General features: G+C 40.5%; 1 protein-coding gene across 1 annotated transcript in view; it reads left to right on the plus strand.

Annotated features, from left to right (window-relative positions):
• FOCAD (focadhesin) overlaps window positions 1–16,236 on the plus strand; it is a 183,450-nt gene that overhangs the window by 107,946 nt on the left and 59,268 nt on the right. The window contains exon 21 of the mRNA XM_054987115.1: window positions 1,921–2,042. Coding sequence (XP_054843090.1) covers window positions 1,921–2,042 — 122 coding nt within the window. The remainder of the gene's footprint in view (window positions 1–1,920; window positions 2,043–16,236) is intronic.

Consider the following 16,236-nt stretch of genomic DNA (forward strand, 5'->3'; position numbering starts at 1 on the left):
TTCCATTCTAACATCTCAAGACTGTTGAGATGAAAATAACATGCCTGGGAGTCCTTGAAGAAAGGGTATGATGAAAATGTCTTCTGATCCAGCAGCTGCTGGTGAAGCCTAGAGGACTAAGAGGAAGCACTTCCCTGCTTCTCCTCTTAGCCCAGAAAAACTGCTTCAAGATCCCACCACAGTGGTCTTGTGTCCTTTTTGCATTATGTACTGAGGGGAAAAGGGCCAGCCACCCATCTTTACAGTAATGATCTTTGGTGTAGCAGATCACTGGATGAGCAGTTGCCTTCTGTGGTATATCTGGAGTATTATTATTCATTTACTTCACTTAGACCTCACCTTTCTGCCCATCGGGGGCCCAAAGCGGCTAACGTTGTTCTCCTCTCCTTCATTTTATCCTCATGATAGCCCTGGGACTGGCCCAAGGCCACCCAGCAAGCTTACATGGCACAGTGGAGATTCAGATCAGAGTCTCCCAGATATGACACTCTAACTACTATACCATGCTGGCTTGGTGTTGGTTTCCAATGATAATAAAATGTGTCAGAGGCTGGGCTTTTTTTCAGCTGGAACACAGTGGAACGGAGTTCCGGGACCTCTTGAAAATGGTCACATGGCTGGTGGCCCCGCCCCCTGATCTCCAGACAGAGGGGAGTTTAGATTGACCTCCGCAGCGTGGAGGGCAATCTCAACTCCCCTCTTTCTGGAGATCAGGGGGCGGGGCCACCAGCCATGTGACCATTTTCTCTGAGGGCAACCCACTGAGTTCTACCACCTCTTTTCCCAGAAAAAAAGCCCTGGTCAGAGGTAACCTGCCTTGAGCCCTTGGAATAAGGGGAAAGAGGTAAAACGTTGCATAAATCAATAGCATGTCATTAATTTCAAAGGCTTTTCATATTACAGAATTTTATTGTTAAAGTTTGCATTTTAAGTTTGTTATGTGAAAGAAAATGAAAAGTTTCTGCTGCTAAATTAAACATAACATTTTTGGTTCCCAAACTTTGCAAATTAAATTGTAGAATAGAAATCAAAATTATAAAAATTGAAGGTTTATCAAAGACAGTTAACATTAATGAAATGATTTTTTTTTGGTAAGTTCAGCACTTGGAAAAAGCTGCATAATGGCCTATTTATTAGACTGAATGAATGCTTTTAAATAACGCATATGGAAATGCATTGAATAGTGAAAAGTATTCTTCATTTCAATGGTACGTTGAATAGAATTGTTAATTATGAATATATTAATAAGGAGACTTACCGATATCCTTTGATGGAGCAGGGCTGCTGTGAGAGGGGCTGGAAGAGAAGCAATGGGTTAGCCCATGGATCTAGATGGTTGCATTTTAATAGCATCTGTATTGCTTTCTTGGCAGTAGCTGAGAACCAGAAAACTTGTGAGAGACTTCTGAAACCTCAGGTTTAGTGAGCCGATGGATTTGGAAATACTACTTATCACTCACTGGCAATGAGCTATTTCAGAAGGACTGGAGCCATGAAATATAAGAAATTAAGGAGCTGGGGCAGGATGGGGGAGGGCAGGGAAGCATGGAAGCCAGTTGAGAAGGACTTCTATTCTGCCTGAACAGAGTGAAAGAAGATAATGCAGTATATTCCCTCTCCCCTCAATACCGAGGTGAAGCCAATGGGTTCTGGCACTGTTACAGAATATGTGACCTGTTAAGTTACTGCCATCTATACAGAGAATTTTCAGCCTTTTGATTCCTTCCTCCCTTCAGTACTGTATTTGCTATCAGTTCTAATATTATGGAAATAAATTGCCAAATTGCTCCAAATTCCTATTCATCAAAATCCTGTTTTTGAGTATTAATTTTCTCTGCTTTTGATTACTGTTATAGTAAGTTAAGACATAACTTTCAGGTTGGTTGTTGTCAATAATCTAATGCATTGTTTATGTTTTAGCTGGCATGTTGTTGTGTTATGATCTTCCAATCCATGTGGGCAAAGATGGCAAACCTATCAGCCGATTTCTAGCCAGTAGGGGCCGCAATTTCCAGCAGACGTTAATTGCTCTAATCCATGAGGTAAAACACGCCTGATTTTCCTTCCTCTTTTGCAGTCATTTTACCTTATTTCATTTCCCAACCTGAGCCTGTGTGTTCTAATTAGAAAATAGTAGCTGTAATCTGTGTGATGTTGTAATTTACGCCTAATTAAGTAAACTTACTGTGAAGAACGATTATGGGGAAAAGGACATATAAAATACGTCTAATAAAATGCTCTCTTTGCCGAAATATTTTCTGTTAAGATAATTGGTATAAAGTGAAACTGATGCTCTTTTCCTTGATTTCCTTTTAACAATTCCGCCTAATCTGGTTACAGTGCTGTCAAATTGAGCCTGTCTGGAAAACGGTTAGAATATAGCAACCTAGGGAGTGACCCTTACTCCTCGTTACTGTAATAATAACTGAGCATATCTCTTAGCCCAGAATGCTGGGAACAACAATGACATGTAGCTGATTGTGCTAAGTGTAACTTGGAGCTTGAATGTCTTATATGAAATATTATATGAAATATGGTTGGGGTGGACAATAAGCAACAGACATTTATTTATGCATTGTAAGTGAGATAAATATTTTCATTAAATAGAGCGTTGCAGCAACTGATCTTGGGAAACTGCTAATGGCAGGAATGCAAGCAGGAGAAGGGTACATGAGAGTGGTAGATATGTTGACGTCTCTGAGTGGATCAAATCAAATACGATTGCACAGGGCACATGTTTCCAAAAGAAAGCTCTGGTCACACACTACAGATATAAGTGATAGTGATATTTGTTTGACAGCTATAACAGCAAAGTAAGAATATTTAATTGATGGGGTGGGGGAAGCATCTTTGTTAATGTTTCTGGAAGCTGAAAGTATCAAAACTGCCTTTAGGGTAACAGTACATTCATGAAGCTAATAAGCCAGGGCTGGTGGAATGATGTTGTACTTCATTACTCCCCTGATGCCCACTTGGTTTTATTCAAGTAACGGGTATTTTGTAGGCAGGGTAAGTCAAAGTTACTGCAGATTATTTGGGATAATGTAGCTGCTGAAGAAGGTAGAGCTTTCCAGAAGATACAAGACTGATCCTAATAGGTCAAATGGGCTCTTCCTCTTTGTGAGTGCTAATTAAGCTGCAATTAAATGCTGCAGAGGATATGTGGTTGCTGCTGAAAACAGAAACTCTGTGTCTTCTCCCTTCTCTCCATGCAGTATTTAGTAATACCCATCATATGACATGATGACATCATGCTATCACAACAACTCCAACGTCATTGGCTGCTGTTTGTGAAGGCCATGAAGCTTGTAATGTAGCGCTTGCCCCATTATGCTTTCAGGGTTTCTGGTCATTGGGGGAGGGAAGGAGGAGAAAAGAGCTGCTGATTTCAGTGGCAGATACATGTCCTCTCTAATATCTAGTTCCAACATAACTGAGCCAGTTTACTTTTGAAATAGTCCCATTACAGAAGCAATTGTATCCGTAATAAAATGTTCTGGGTTTTGGCCAAAGAACACTAAACTGGAACTGTATCATTCATAGCCTAGTAACATATGACAAATTCCCATGTCTGATTTTTGCTTTATGCATCAGTGTCAGGAAGCTGCAAAATGGACAAGTGGGTTATTATCATATATTATGTGACAAGGCAGTGTACACACAGAAGGAATATCCTGGGCAGTACAGAGCTGGTGGAAGGCTGATTCAAATACAGTTGGCTCTCCTTGTGTGTTAAATCTGGTTCACGGAGTTAGAGTATCTGATTCCCGTGTTGAGCACTAACTCTAGAGAAAAGTGTTGTCCATTATAGAACTTAACTGGGTTTATAGTAGATTTGTGAGGTTTGGCCCACCATCTTCAACTTTGTCAAAATTCCTTTCAGACAAGACTAGTTGCTGACCCAAAGGTATTTCATCAAATCAAGCCTTATCAGCTTCATGCCAAAGACCTTGACCAGTGCACTTAGAATCTGTATGCTCTCTACAGTCTTCCCTTTCTTCAGAGAATTCTTGGGTTTGGTTTAAATTACTCTTCATTTCTGTGGTTTTCTCTCCTTCTTAGAATTAGGAAAGCTTTATTCCTTACCTTCCAAAATGGTGCACATCTGTCTTTTTATTCCACTTCATAACCTTTAAAATTTGTGTTTTGTCTAGTAGTATGTTGTCCTTTGTTTATTTGATTTTGGCTTAGCAGGCACACAGAAAACCAATGTACGTTTTTGTATTTACTTTGAGACTGAACAAAAAAAAGAGAAGATAATGAGAGAAGCATGGCTGTTGTGCGCATATCCTAAACATTCTGGAAGTACAGTTCATTACTGTATTGTGCACAGTAATCTTTCTGTAGGGTGGGGGGAGTTACAGAAACAATAATTTTCTTACTCCCAGTATTCAATGGCTTGGTAAAAGGTAGCTTGAAATGCAATTTTACCCTTAGTCTGTTTGCTAACGTTTCTTTGGCAAGAAAGGGGAAGGCAACATCTGGTAACTGCAGGCATAAAATATGTGTACAGGCTATAACTGCTTTTGTTGCACTTGCTTCCCATATCCTCCTGGGCTTCCAGGGGTATTAAAATCACTGCTTTATCAAAATGGAAGACAGGTGAACAAAACGCATGTACACTTAATAAGCAGTTATTTAATTTTTGCAAGGAAAAGAAAACGGCATGAAGCCATGTGTGCTGAAGCTAAGATTTTTGCAAGCCCAACAAGGCACCTTTGGTGGGACTTCTTAACCCAGAAGCAGGGCCCAAGCCCAAGTACACTTTACTGGCTCCATGCGTTTAGAGGGGCATGGTACGGGCTACCAACTGATCTGCTTATATTTTGAAGATGTTTCTTTCATGACTTATGAGATTCTTATATAAAGGATGAAATGGAGCTTGTTACAAGTTTGCACTGGGACCAGGAAATTGGTAATTGACCTTGTATGGAAGAGGTGAGGTATGCCAGCTGGGAATTTTCTTTGCCTTTGATTTTCTTGAGTGCTCTGTGCATATTGGGAATTGGTGTCAGGTCTTGCCAGGTACTTTCCCAATCACTTCACTGCATCATTCTGGTGTATGAGTTAAAGATGATTTTATTAAGGAAAGATATCAGTTCAAGAAGCTGTAACAGTGGAATTGACCAGAATGCTTAAAGATAGTAAAGCAGGTTCAGTTATAGGACACTGTCTCCACCCCCCCCCCCCCCCTTCTCCAACGGGAAGGAGAAGCCGTTGGAGGTTTTGGCACGCACTGCCTGGGAAGAGGGGAAGGGGGGAGAAAGGAGCTCTGCTCAATCTCTGTATTAATTCCAAGGTCAGGTTCCCAGGCTTCAGCAGGAACTGGTAACCAAAACATCTTACCTGGAAGATAAGCAGTTAGCAACAAAGCAACAGAATACTGGTTTTACTCTGCATGTACTCAGAGGCCACAATACTTGTGAGGGCATGGCAGATATGCAGGAGACTTATCTGACATTCTGCCCCCCCAAAGAAGTGCCCCCCCCCAAAGAACTATCCAGCGCTTGGTTTCTCTGGGAATTTTCTGTGGAACTGGCGCACTAATCTAGGGGCATTAACATCAGAGGACTTAACCCATTCTACCTCACTCTTATTAAAATGAGTCAGTTTGATGTCCATACAAATGCAATATTATATTTACATTTCAAAGAAGTTTAGCACTAAAGATTTTAAAGCAGCACAGTTGTAAAATACATGTTCCAGGTGGGGTTCCCACTAGACATCTCTGACTTTTCCTCCAACTTCAAGCCAGTAGCTGCCTTTTCCCTCCGGTGCATCGATTTCCTGAGGGGCTTCAGTGTTCAGTGTTTCCTGATGGGTTTCGGTGTTCCGCCAGGTTCTGTTGGGACCCTCTTGGGGTTCCATCCTCACTATGGGGCTCCTGCTCTCTGCCCCAGACAATCGGCCGTGAAATGACCTGCTCCCCTGCACTGCAGACAGCGGCCCTGATTAATCTGGTGAGCCCTCTCTGCAGCTGGCAGGGGACTTCGGGAACGTCTTCTCTCGGTCTCCAGTGTCCAAGGGGGGTTGTTTTGACTCACTTGATGTTGCATCCGCAGCAGCTTGACCACTTGCTCTTGGTTCTCGATTTCACAAGCGACTTGGATCCACCCAGCAGAGTTCTCGGATCATCTTTCACCATAGCCTTTGTGACCAAATCTGGGTTCAGCCCCGCATGGAAGAATCCAATCTTCACTCCCTTCTCCCAGTCTCTCACCTTGGCCACATACTCCCTGAATTCTCTGGCGAATTCTCGCACTGGATGGTTTCCCTTCCATAGACTTCTCAGCTTGAATCTTGCCCTCTCCTCCTCGAGGGGGTCCTCAAACTGTTCCTTCAAAGCTCAGACAAAAACCTCCATACTTCTCAACTCTGGAGCTCAAGTGATATACAGGGTTACATACCACTTCGTGGTAGGGCCCCCCAGCCGGGATTCTAAATAGTTTATTTGGCTGGCTTCAGTCGGGAAGGTGTGCTCCCACTCCCTGGGAAATTCTGCCGCTTGCACCAGGAAATACCCTAGCTCCTCAGGGTACTCAGAGACCACAATACGCCTGAGGGCATGGCAAATATGCTGGAGATTTATCTGACAATTGGGTACAGATGGGTCTGTGACTTCTTTCCCAGACTTGGCCTGCAGACTCAAGTATTGGTAGCTTGTTGAAATCTCAGGACCGTCATGCACTTAAAAGCACTCAGTGGCTTTTTCTCAGAGCTTGCTCATAATAATTACTATTTATGTAAATTAAAGATAGGAGGCAATAATCTGGCATAATCTGGCTACACTGTACAATTAGCAGATAGTTAATTTCCATGTTGTTTATTTTCTTCACTGTTTTTGATAAGGTCTCTTTAAAGATCCCTGATTCTGACAGTGCACATTTTGCAAATATACCATGTGATACAATTCCTGATAGTTCATGAAATGACTACCATTAGTGTTGCTATATAAGGTGAAATTACCAGGATCTGACCCATGAATCTCAGGGTGTGGGATGCTGTGTACCCAGCAACTCTATTAAAGACCTTTGTCAGGCTGCTGACTTCCAATTCATATGAATCTATTAGAGTCACCTTAGAATGAAGTGATGTCCATCTTCTTGGATTCTCCCAGGTGATTAATGGGGTACTTATTCCCCTGTCACCAGGCTACACCTTCCCCTTCCCATGTATTTCAGGATGTTTTTCTTTAATTGTTTTGACCTGCTTTTTTCTTGCTTTGGTTTGAGAATGGAAAAGGCCTTACAATAGCTTTCTGAAGTACAACATTGCAGTTATTTGGATCATAGATAATTGAAAAATAATCTAATTTCATGAAAACAGATAACGCTTATTTTAGAAACAGATTGGGTTATAATAACTCCTCCCATGTGAATTAATTATTCACACACTGTTTGTTTTAGTGGGATTGGTGTTTTGAAGCAGGGTTTTTAATTTGAATGCCAGTCCGACTCTTTTTGTTCCTTTAAAAACGTGTATTTTACAACTGCTGCTTTAAAATCTTTAGTGCTAAACTTCTTTGAAATGTAAATATAATATTGCATTGGTATGGACATCAAACTGATGTGCTTAATGCTAAAAAAAGCTTAATGTGAAACATATTTTGTGTTTGAAATATTATTCCACTGTGCTCAGCATCAGATGTCTGTAGAATGTTAAACATTCCTAGAAAACCTTGCTTAACTGTTAGACGGATGTAAATACCTCGCAGAAGAGTGAGGGATTATAAAAGGAATCCAAACATGTGGAGACACAGAAATGCATCATTAGAACATGAAGGAATGCTTCATTCTTTAAAATAGCATGTTCCTTGAAAAACTGTCTCAGGATGTGTGTCTTTGAACTATTTTTAAACATCACAATCCAGTAATGTTCCTGCAGCTTGATGCCTTTAAGAAATAGTTACTACCACAATATTTCACCTGGACTACTAGGTCTTGCATTTTGTGATGGTTTAGGTGAGGGTCGAGAGAGGGGGGGGGAGAGGCAAAGTGGAGACATCATCACAAATAGTCTCTGACCTCCAACTAACTCATCCAGAGAAGGTCTGGCTCTTCTCTCCCTCTCCCTGTAGACGAGCGGGCCATGGGTGCATTACAAAATGGCAGCACTTTATTTATTTATTATTCTAGATACGGTTATTTGGTTGCTGTCTTGTAACGCTCTTGAGAAAGCTCCCCGAAACAGGAGTTCAGCTTGCGCCCTGTTGAGCCTTTTGATAGCCGTGCTTTTCCCCACACCTCCAGTATCTCCACTATGGGATTTCCAGTCCAGGAGTTGGCTTCTCCGCTTACCTGTGGTCTTGGATCCTTGAAAGTACAAGAAAGAAAGGAAGAGAGTTTGTTCTCCGTTTGCAAATTTGGAAAGGACTGTTTGGGGTATTGGACTTGTTATGTGGGTTGCTCATTTCAATCTGTTATCTACTGTTACCAGTTTTGCCATTGATTATTGTGTTTGTCTTATCTTTGTAAGCACCCAGCACTTTATATAGAAGAGTACATAAAAAAGAGAATATTTTGACTATATATGAGGCTGGTTATTTATTAGCTGTATGGTGCACTTTAAGAATATTTTCGGTCATTTAGACCTTACCGCAGTAGGTTCTTTGTTTGTTAGTTAGTATTACTACGCGGAGCCTCTCTTTGCTTTGTAGCAATCTTAAACCAGCAAACTGAAAGTGGGACAGGTTACTGAAGAGATCGACTCTACAAAGTGCCACTTTTATTATATCAGTTTAACTGTCATGGCTTCCCTGAAAAAATCCTGGGATTTCTATGAGATTTGAGAATATTCTGTTACAGCTACAAACCCATCCCATCCCATCTGCCTTCTTTCACAGAATTTACAATTTTAAAATGCTTTCTAAATGAGTTTAAATCTCTTGTGTATATATGAGTTCATACCCTATTTGTTATAAAGGGCAACAAGTACCCACAAAAACATCTGTCTTTAACATCCTAATGTTTTAATTGTAGAACAATTTACAGACATCTTAGATTAGCTAAGGGCATGTCTTGTATGAACAATTTTTCAAGGATCAAACTGACTTCCCCCATGTTCAGTGCATTCTGATTTCTTTTCCATATGCAGTCCTTGTTTTCAAAGTTCTACTATGTTGTTTCAAAGTTCTTGCAAGAGCCGTCCATGACTGGCTTCAGTATGTCACAAGGTTAGCATTTGCCCAGTTTCCAAGGAGATAGATCAGGATGGGTAGCCGTGTTAGTCTATCTGTAGCAGTAGAAAAGAGCAAGAGTCCCGTAGCACCTATAAGGCTAACAAAATTTGTGGGAGGGTATGAGCTTTTGTGAGTCACAGCTCATGTCTTCAGATGGCATCCGAAGAAACACCCAGGGGTATTTTTGCTTAAAATTGGCTGATTTAAATACCCCGTGGAGGAACCTTCCCTTCCTTGTCAGACCAGGAATGACGTCATTCCCAGTGCAACGACAAAGACTCCAGAGCGCATGCACATGCTAAGATTTTGATCATCTTCTGAGATCCTGTTTCAGGTGTCCTCAGTTTCTGAGGTTAGATGGGTGGCAACTCGAAAGCAGGGCCTTCTTGGTTGTGGCAGCAAAATTGTGGAACTCCTTTCCGAGAAATATTAAGTCTGTCTTTTCTGTCACTGTCTTCAGCCAGCCTTCTTTGTTTCATCTTGTATTCCCCCAATGACCTTTGTTTCCTGCCATGTGATCTAACGGCTGGTTTGTGTTTTTATGTAAGTATTTTACTTTTCGCTTTAAAAGATTCTTATGATGTGTGTTATAACTCTATGCTTTTAGTTGTTAGCTGCCTTGGTGGCCCTGATTGGGCAGAAAGGCAGGATATACATTTCATATATAAATACATAAATATTACACCCCACCCCTCACCTTCTGTACTAAAACAAGCTTAAAAATTTAAAGTTTTCTTCTCCCTGCTCTCCTTTGAGGGTTTTCTTCACAGTTCCCCCCCCCCCCCATTGCTTCTGGCCCCATACTGCTTTGATTTATTCCCTGAATTCACATGCATTTTTTTGCCATTTCAATTTGAGTTTTTTGGTTCCCCCCTGTTTTTTCCCAGTTCTTTTGAGAACACTTTTATCTTGATTTTTTCTGGAAGCCGATTTTTACCCCTCTGTTTCTTTCTGTTTTGTTTGTTCTACCCATTTCTACCCATGTCCAACCCAATTTTTGATGATTGGTCATTCATCATTGTCAAACCTCTCTTCCCCCTGGCTTCTTTCCCCCCTTCCTGGTTTTGTTTTGATCTTTTTAATTGTCAATTTCATATCGATAGATTGACCTACCATTGTAATAATGGATGCATCAGGTTCTCTGGATTTGCAACTTTCATTTTAAAACAAAGTAAGTCTCTAGCCCATTCCCTTGCGGAGATATAAGGAAAAATACTTATCTCCACAAATAAGAGGCTAGAGACTGATTTTTTTTAATCATCAATTTCATATTGATAAATCGATCTAACATTGTAATTAAAGGTACTGAAAGTTCTCTGAATTCTCTTTTTAAAAAAGTAAATCTCTAGATGCTTACTTTTTAAAAACTCAAAAGCTAGGATTTCAGAGAACCTGCTGCAGCTTTTCTATCCACATGAAATTGACGATTTTTAAAAAACTGCAAAAGTTGTGGTAGACCAAGGGATGGAGGCCCACTTCTGGCTCCAGAAGAAGAGGTGTGGTTTGTAAAGCACATAGCCGCTGCTGTACTGGGCTCCATCCCAACAGAGGTCAGTTTAGCCCACCAGTACTGATGACGTCCACCTTCTGGCTCTTGGAACTTAGGGATGGGTGGTGGAGCTGCTTGCTTGTTACTTCTCCATGTGTTCATTCTCAATCTTTAAAAAAAAAATCAGTTCTTATTTCACTTTATCGATCTACTGATATGAGATAATAACAGCATCCTCCCATGAAAATCCTGATTATTTAAGGCACGTGCAGAACAAAATAAACCAACTCCACAAGTGTAAAAATGCAAAGGGAGAGCAGACGTGTGGAAGAACAATACCCCCAATTGATTCCAATGCTTGGGAATCGTCTGCTAAGAAAATCAGGAATAAATTGAATGTGTGGAAAAGCGCTTTGCATGCTTTTCTCCAGATCCCCTCACAGAGTGCAAAAACCCGGAGAACCCATAAGTGAACTTTTCAGCCCTCTTATTGCAGCACGTTGAGCCCAATGGAATTGTATTCTAGGGATCAGCTGACCCTCACGAACAGCATAAAGGGCAAAGTGTGGGTCTGTAGTGGGTTGGGGAAATCTCATCAGATGTCATTAAGCAGACAGTAGGATGCCTTGTATTTGCTGGGAGGTGGGATCTCACCTTTACCTGGCTATTGAATTCTTGGCAATAAGCATTTGACCACACCTTTTAAAATTTTATCACATATCTGCAACCGCTTGACAGGACGATAGAGATTACTAAACTACACTGAGGTGAGGGTGCTTGCGATGGGGCATTTTTGGCCTTTGTATGGTTCTCTGTCATGTTTATTCCAGTTGTCTCAGAATCAGAAACATAAAAGATGTGTGTTCATGACTGTTAATTCCATTTGTAACAACAACAACAACATTCGATTTATATACTGCCCTTCAGGACAACCTAATGCCCACTCAGAGTGGTTTACAAAGCATGCTATTATTATCCCCACAACAATCATCACCCTGTGAGGTGGGTGGGGCTGAGAGAGCTCCGAGAAGCTGTTACTGACCCAAGATCATCCAGCTGTCTTCAAGTGGAAGAGTGGGGAATCAAACCCGGTTCTCCAGATTAGAGTTCCACGCTCTTAACCACTATGCCAAACTGGCTCTCCCAGTTGTAATGCTCCCCTTTGTGTTACTTTAGTTATTTCTTGTCTGTGCTCACAATCTTTTGAAATAATTTTATGAAACCTCATTACTACTGTAAAGCTTCACAAAGGGGCTTTCTCTTTTTTCAAATAAACTACTTTATTTAAAGTAACGAAAGCCAGGCTTAGTGTTTTAATACAATTGCCCTTTGAAGCTTGTTACTTATAAAGAAGTCCATGGAGGCTGCACTGAATGCAAACACTAAAAAAAAAGGTTAATTTGAGGGCAGTGAAAATTAATTCTCTTTTATTTGATAGCATTTTGTAACCAGGGATTAGAAAGTAAATTGTGTCATTGGGGACTAAAGACTCAATCTAGTTTACATGGTTACAAATAATAGATTTTTTTTTAAATAAAGTATTAAAATTGAAGATGGACAATACTGTCTAGTTTAACCATACAATTAAAAACATTATTTTGTAGTACTATGGTGAATGAGTGGCTAGATATGACCGACTCTACCATGCTTGTGTGTGATGTGTTCATTTCTTGTGGACATTAGTATTGCGTAGAGGATAAGTTGTGCCGTTTGTGTCCCGACTGAGTACCCATGTAACACACAATGTTTTGATAATGATAAAAGGGATCACAACAGGATATTTAGCTCAGATAAGTGACCAATGTGGATAAAGACATACTGGGTTGAGAGCAGAAATACTACATCCTCTGGCATTTAGGTCTCTGTACCAAATTGGAACAATAACAGTTATGTCCCTCTGGAATAATCCCCCTGGACAATATTCCAGGGGTATACAGTATCTGTCAACAAGAATAGAAGATACGAAGCATCTTCTGTGGAATTTTTTTAAACTAGTTCCTCATGACAGAGAGAAAAACATGGTTTCATTAAACAGTAGTTTTTTTAAAAAGTAGTATATTCAAGTTTCTGTAATTGTTGAAGTGACCAAAATATCTTTTGACTTCCCGCCCAATTGATAGCATGCTGTTTTATTGTTTGATAAGGCTTGACAGTATTCCTTTAAAAAAATTACCAATAGATGAAGTCATTGTGGTTAACTATTCAATTTTGGGAAACTGGGAAATAATTTCCCCCCAAAAGCAAGCAAGCAAGCAAGATTTGTCATTATTGGGACAATGATAAAGGTCTATATATCTCCATTTCAGTTGATGAATGTCCTGTATATCTAGCTGTAAGTGCCTCATAAAGTCCCCGAGCTAGTTCTCCTGACTTAAAGATTGTATGTAGGTAGCTTAGTTTTGGTAAATTTAACCAATTCCTTGTGAAGATCAAAGAATCGAGAGCAAATGAGAACAGTGCCGTCCTTCTTTGCAGGGGTCATTTCGTAGAAAAAGAGCTGCAGGAACTCATTAGCATAACTCATTTGCATATGCCATGCCCCCTTGACATCACTGGAAGTGTGTCATTAGCATAACTGATTTGCATATACCACACCTTCTGACATCACCTATCCTGGCTGTTTTGGACCCAATCCTGGCTAATCGGGGCTGAAATTGGGCCCAAAATGGCAAAAAGGGGCTGAAAATGGCCGGAAAGGGGCCCAAAATGGTCAGAATTGGGCCGCTGCTGAGTGGGAGAGTGATCCACCACCTGTCAGAGGCCCAGTCCTGGTCGTTTGGGGACCAATCCTGGCTGTTTTGGGTCCAATCCTGGCCATTTTGGGCCTGAATTGGGCTGTTTCAGCCCTCATCCAGGCTGAAACAGGCCCCAAATGGCCAAAAGCCAGGTGGGCGGGGCCACTTGACATGTGATTTCTTTGGAGAACTGCCGGAACTGCATTCCTGTGCGTTCCCGCTCAAAATGAGCCCTGCTTCTTTGAATAGTGATGGGCTGTATGGCTGAGAAATTCTAGAAACCCGTGAAATAAACCTTAAGTGTGAACAGAATATTTAAAAAATACTATGACTATTGCTAGACAGCCCTAGATAAGAAGTCCTAGGTTAGGGACAGGCAGCTAATAGACAAATAGTTCAGTCTTATGCATAAGAGTTTCCATTGTGGTCCAACACAGCTACGAGTTCTAAAGACGTTTTCTCCCTTGAGAGCTGAGATAAATGAAAATGAGCTGCCAATGAGGGAAGGAATCTGCCAAAGCAACTATTTCTGTTCACATGTGAAGTGGAGGTAACAGTTGAAAAGTAACCTATATCTGTTCTCAAGAGAGTGATTCAGTTATGGAATGAGTGTTGTGGGTCATTGGTTCAACATATAATCCCTGTAAAGAAATTTAGTAGTTGACCAGGGTTTGTGAGTTGCCTTAGACCCAGCTTTGCTTCGGGAAGATCAGGTTGGTATAGTTGTCAGGAGGGATTTTTATCATCTGCTCCTGGTTTGTAAGTTTGTTTTTCTTCCCTTCTAGAACCTAGCTGACCTAGCTACATTGACCCATGGTTTTGTAATAGGCTATAAATTATTGATTTTAGAAGTTTTAACAAGTTTTTATTTAAAATTAATGAAAGTTTGTTAATTGTCTAATGTCTTAGTTTCAAACCATAGTTTTTATCCCAAGTTTAAAAAAATATAGTAGCTTTGTAAAGGACCCATAATTGTGCATTATTCAGTATGCAAAATGGGAGGAGTGAATCTTCCCCCCAAAAAAGACACATGCAAACTGGGCTGGTAAAATCAGTGTTGGGGGGAAACCAGAAGCCCTTCCTCCCGCCTTGCAGCACTCTGAAGCCAAATGGAGCAATGTTAAAGCAAAATACCATTCTGCCTAACCTCACGTTAAAATGTATTTTCAAGCCCTGGATGTTTTAGTACAATGAAACAATGATTTCTGCCACCACAAACAAAAGCAGTATTTTAGGACTACTCCTCCCCCTCAAATAAATTGGAATTTGGCTTGGGGTAGAAATGCTTTTTAAAATTAATATTACAGTATTAGAGGATTAAGGCCTTCATGCCCTGGGAATTTCATACCTGGAGGAATGCCTCTCTCTATATCAGCCCACATGCCACTTGAGATCCCTCTCAATGTTGCTTGCTGTTCTGCCTTTCCACCACCTGGTCCTCCCAGGTGAAGTCCTGTTGTCTCTTGTTGCTCATACTCTCAGGGCAAAGATGCTGCCATTTTAAAGTAATTTTAAAATATTGCAAGCGTAATGCTCTTGTCCCCTCCCCTAATGCTTTTTCAAGTACAAAAACTGCCACAGGAGAGGGCATTTTGACACCCGATAAGGCAGGGGAAACAAGAGCGTCTAAGCCCACTGTACCCCTGTGGTATTTTAAAATGGCGGCAGTGATCACAGCCACACCGTCATACCTAGTTTGGCCCTCAGGACCAATCTCTCACAGGAAGTATAGAGTCCTTCCACTGTTCAGGTTGAGGAAGCTATGTAAGGCAGCACAATTTCAAAGGGTATTTCCAGGTTAAACGGTCTTTACTGTTGAGTTCTTTGTTGACTTCAGTTTTAAATTAGGTAGGCCTGTGTTTATTTTGGGTGTTTGGATGCAATGGTCTGTTACGTGGTATTTTAATAATGCTGTAAGTTACATTGAATGTTGGATGAATGCAGAGTGTATAAACAAATGGAAATTGAAGTTAGAAGTTGCTAGATATAATTTAATTTTACAAACAGAACACCAAACGTAGCACAACAGAAATGCTGAGAGAGTTTGATATCTTTCATCTGTTTATTACGTTCAAGTTATATTGACCTGGAAACCAGTGAGATTTAATAACTTCTTTTTAATAGGCTCCCAATGGCTGTCTTGACAACTTCCAGTGTTTTTGGTTGAAGTCAACGGTAGAAATAATTGGGCATCGGAAACAAAAAAACTAATTCTTGGGCCTGCCATAGGATATTATGAGACATAACAATGCACAGCAGTGATTTTAATTACAGTACACTTGAAAAAAAAGCTGTAGACTTTGAAGTGCTGCTGCTGAACAAAAAATATCCTGAGCAGTAGATTTCTTTTAAGTCGCTGTAATAACAACTGTGTATGAACTCAGAATGCAGCAGGAGTTGTGCAGTTTGAATTATTTTTTTTAAAAAATGTGCATGTACTTCTTTCACTGTCTAAGAAACACAACAAGTGAATTTTTGGTGAAGTTATATTCAGTCAAGAGAAAGTTTGAATTTCTATGCTAAGATTAGTTTTGCAATTTGGGATTATTTGTATATATGATAACATTTTACTGTAGTGCTATTAAAGATCTTAGTAGTGTAGTTCATTAATTAAATAAATTGATGTGAACTCTGAGACCTAAAGAGCTGCTGTTGATGCAGTTTTGAACACATCCAGGGAGAGTTTTTACACTGTCCTTGAGCCACAAACCCTCAGGCTGTATCACAACTTGCCCTTTCGGTTTTCATTCACCTCTTGGCATGGGAGGCTGCTCCTTGGCCAAAACAAGCCCAGATTTCCTTGAGTATATAAAACTTCTTGTACAGTTTTTAGG

Source organism: Eublepharis macularius, chromosome 8 (assembly GCF_028583425.1).
Source record: "Eublepharis macularius isolate TG4126 chromosome 8, MPM_Emac_v1.0, whole genome shotgun sequence".
In the NCBI taxonomy this organism is placed as follows: Eukaryota; Metazoa; Chordata; class Lepidosauria; order Squamata; family Eublepharidae; genus Eublepharis; species Eublepharis macularius.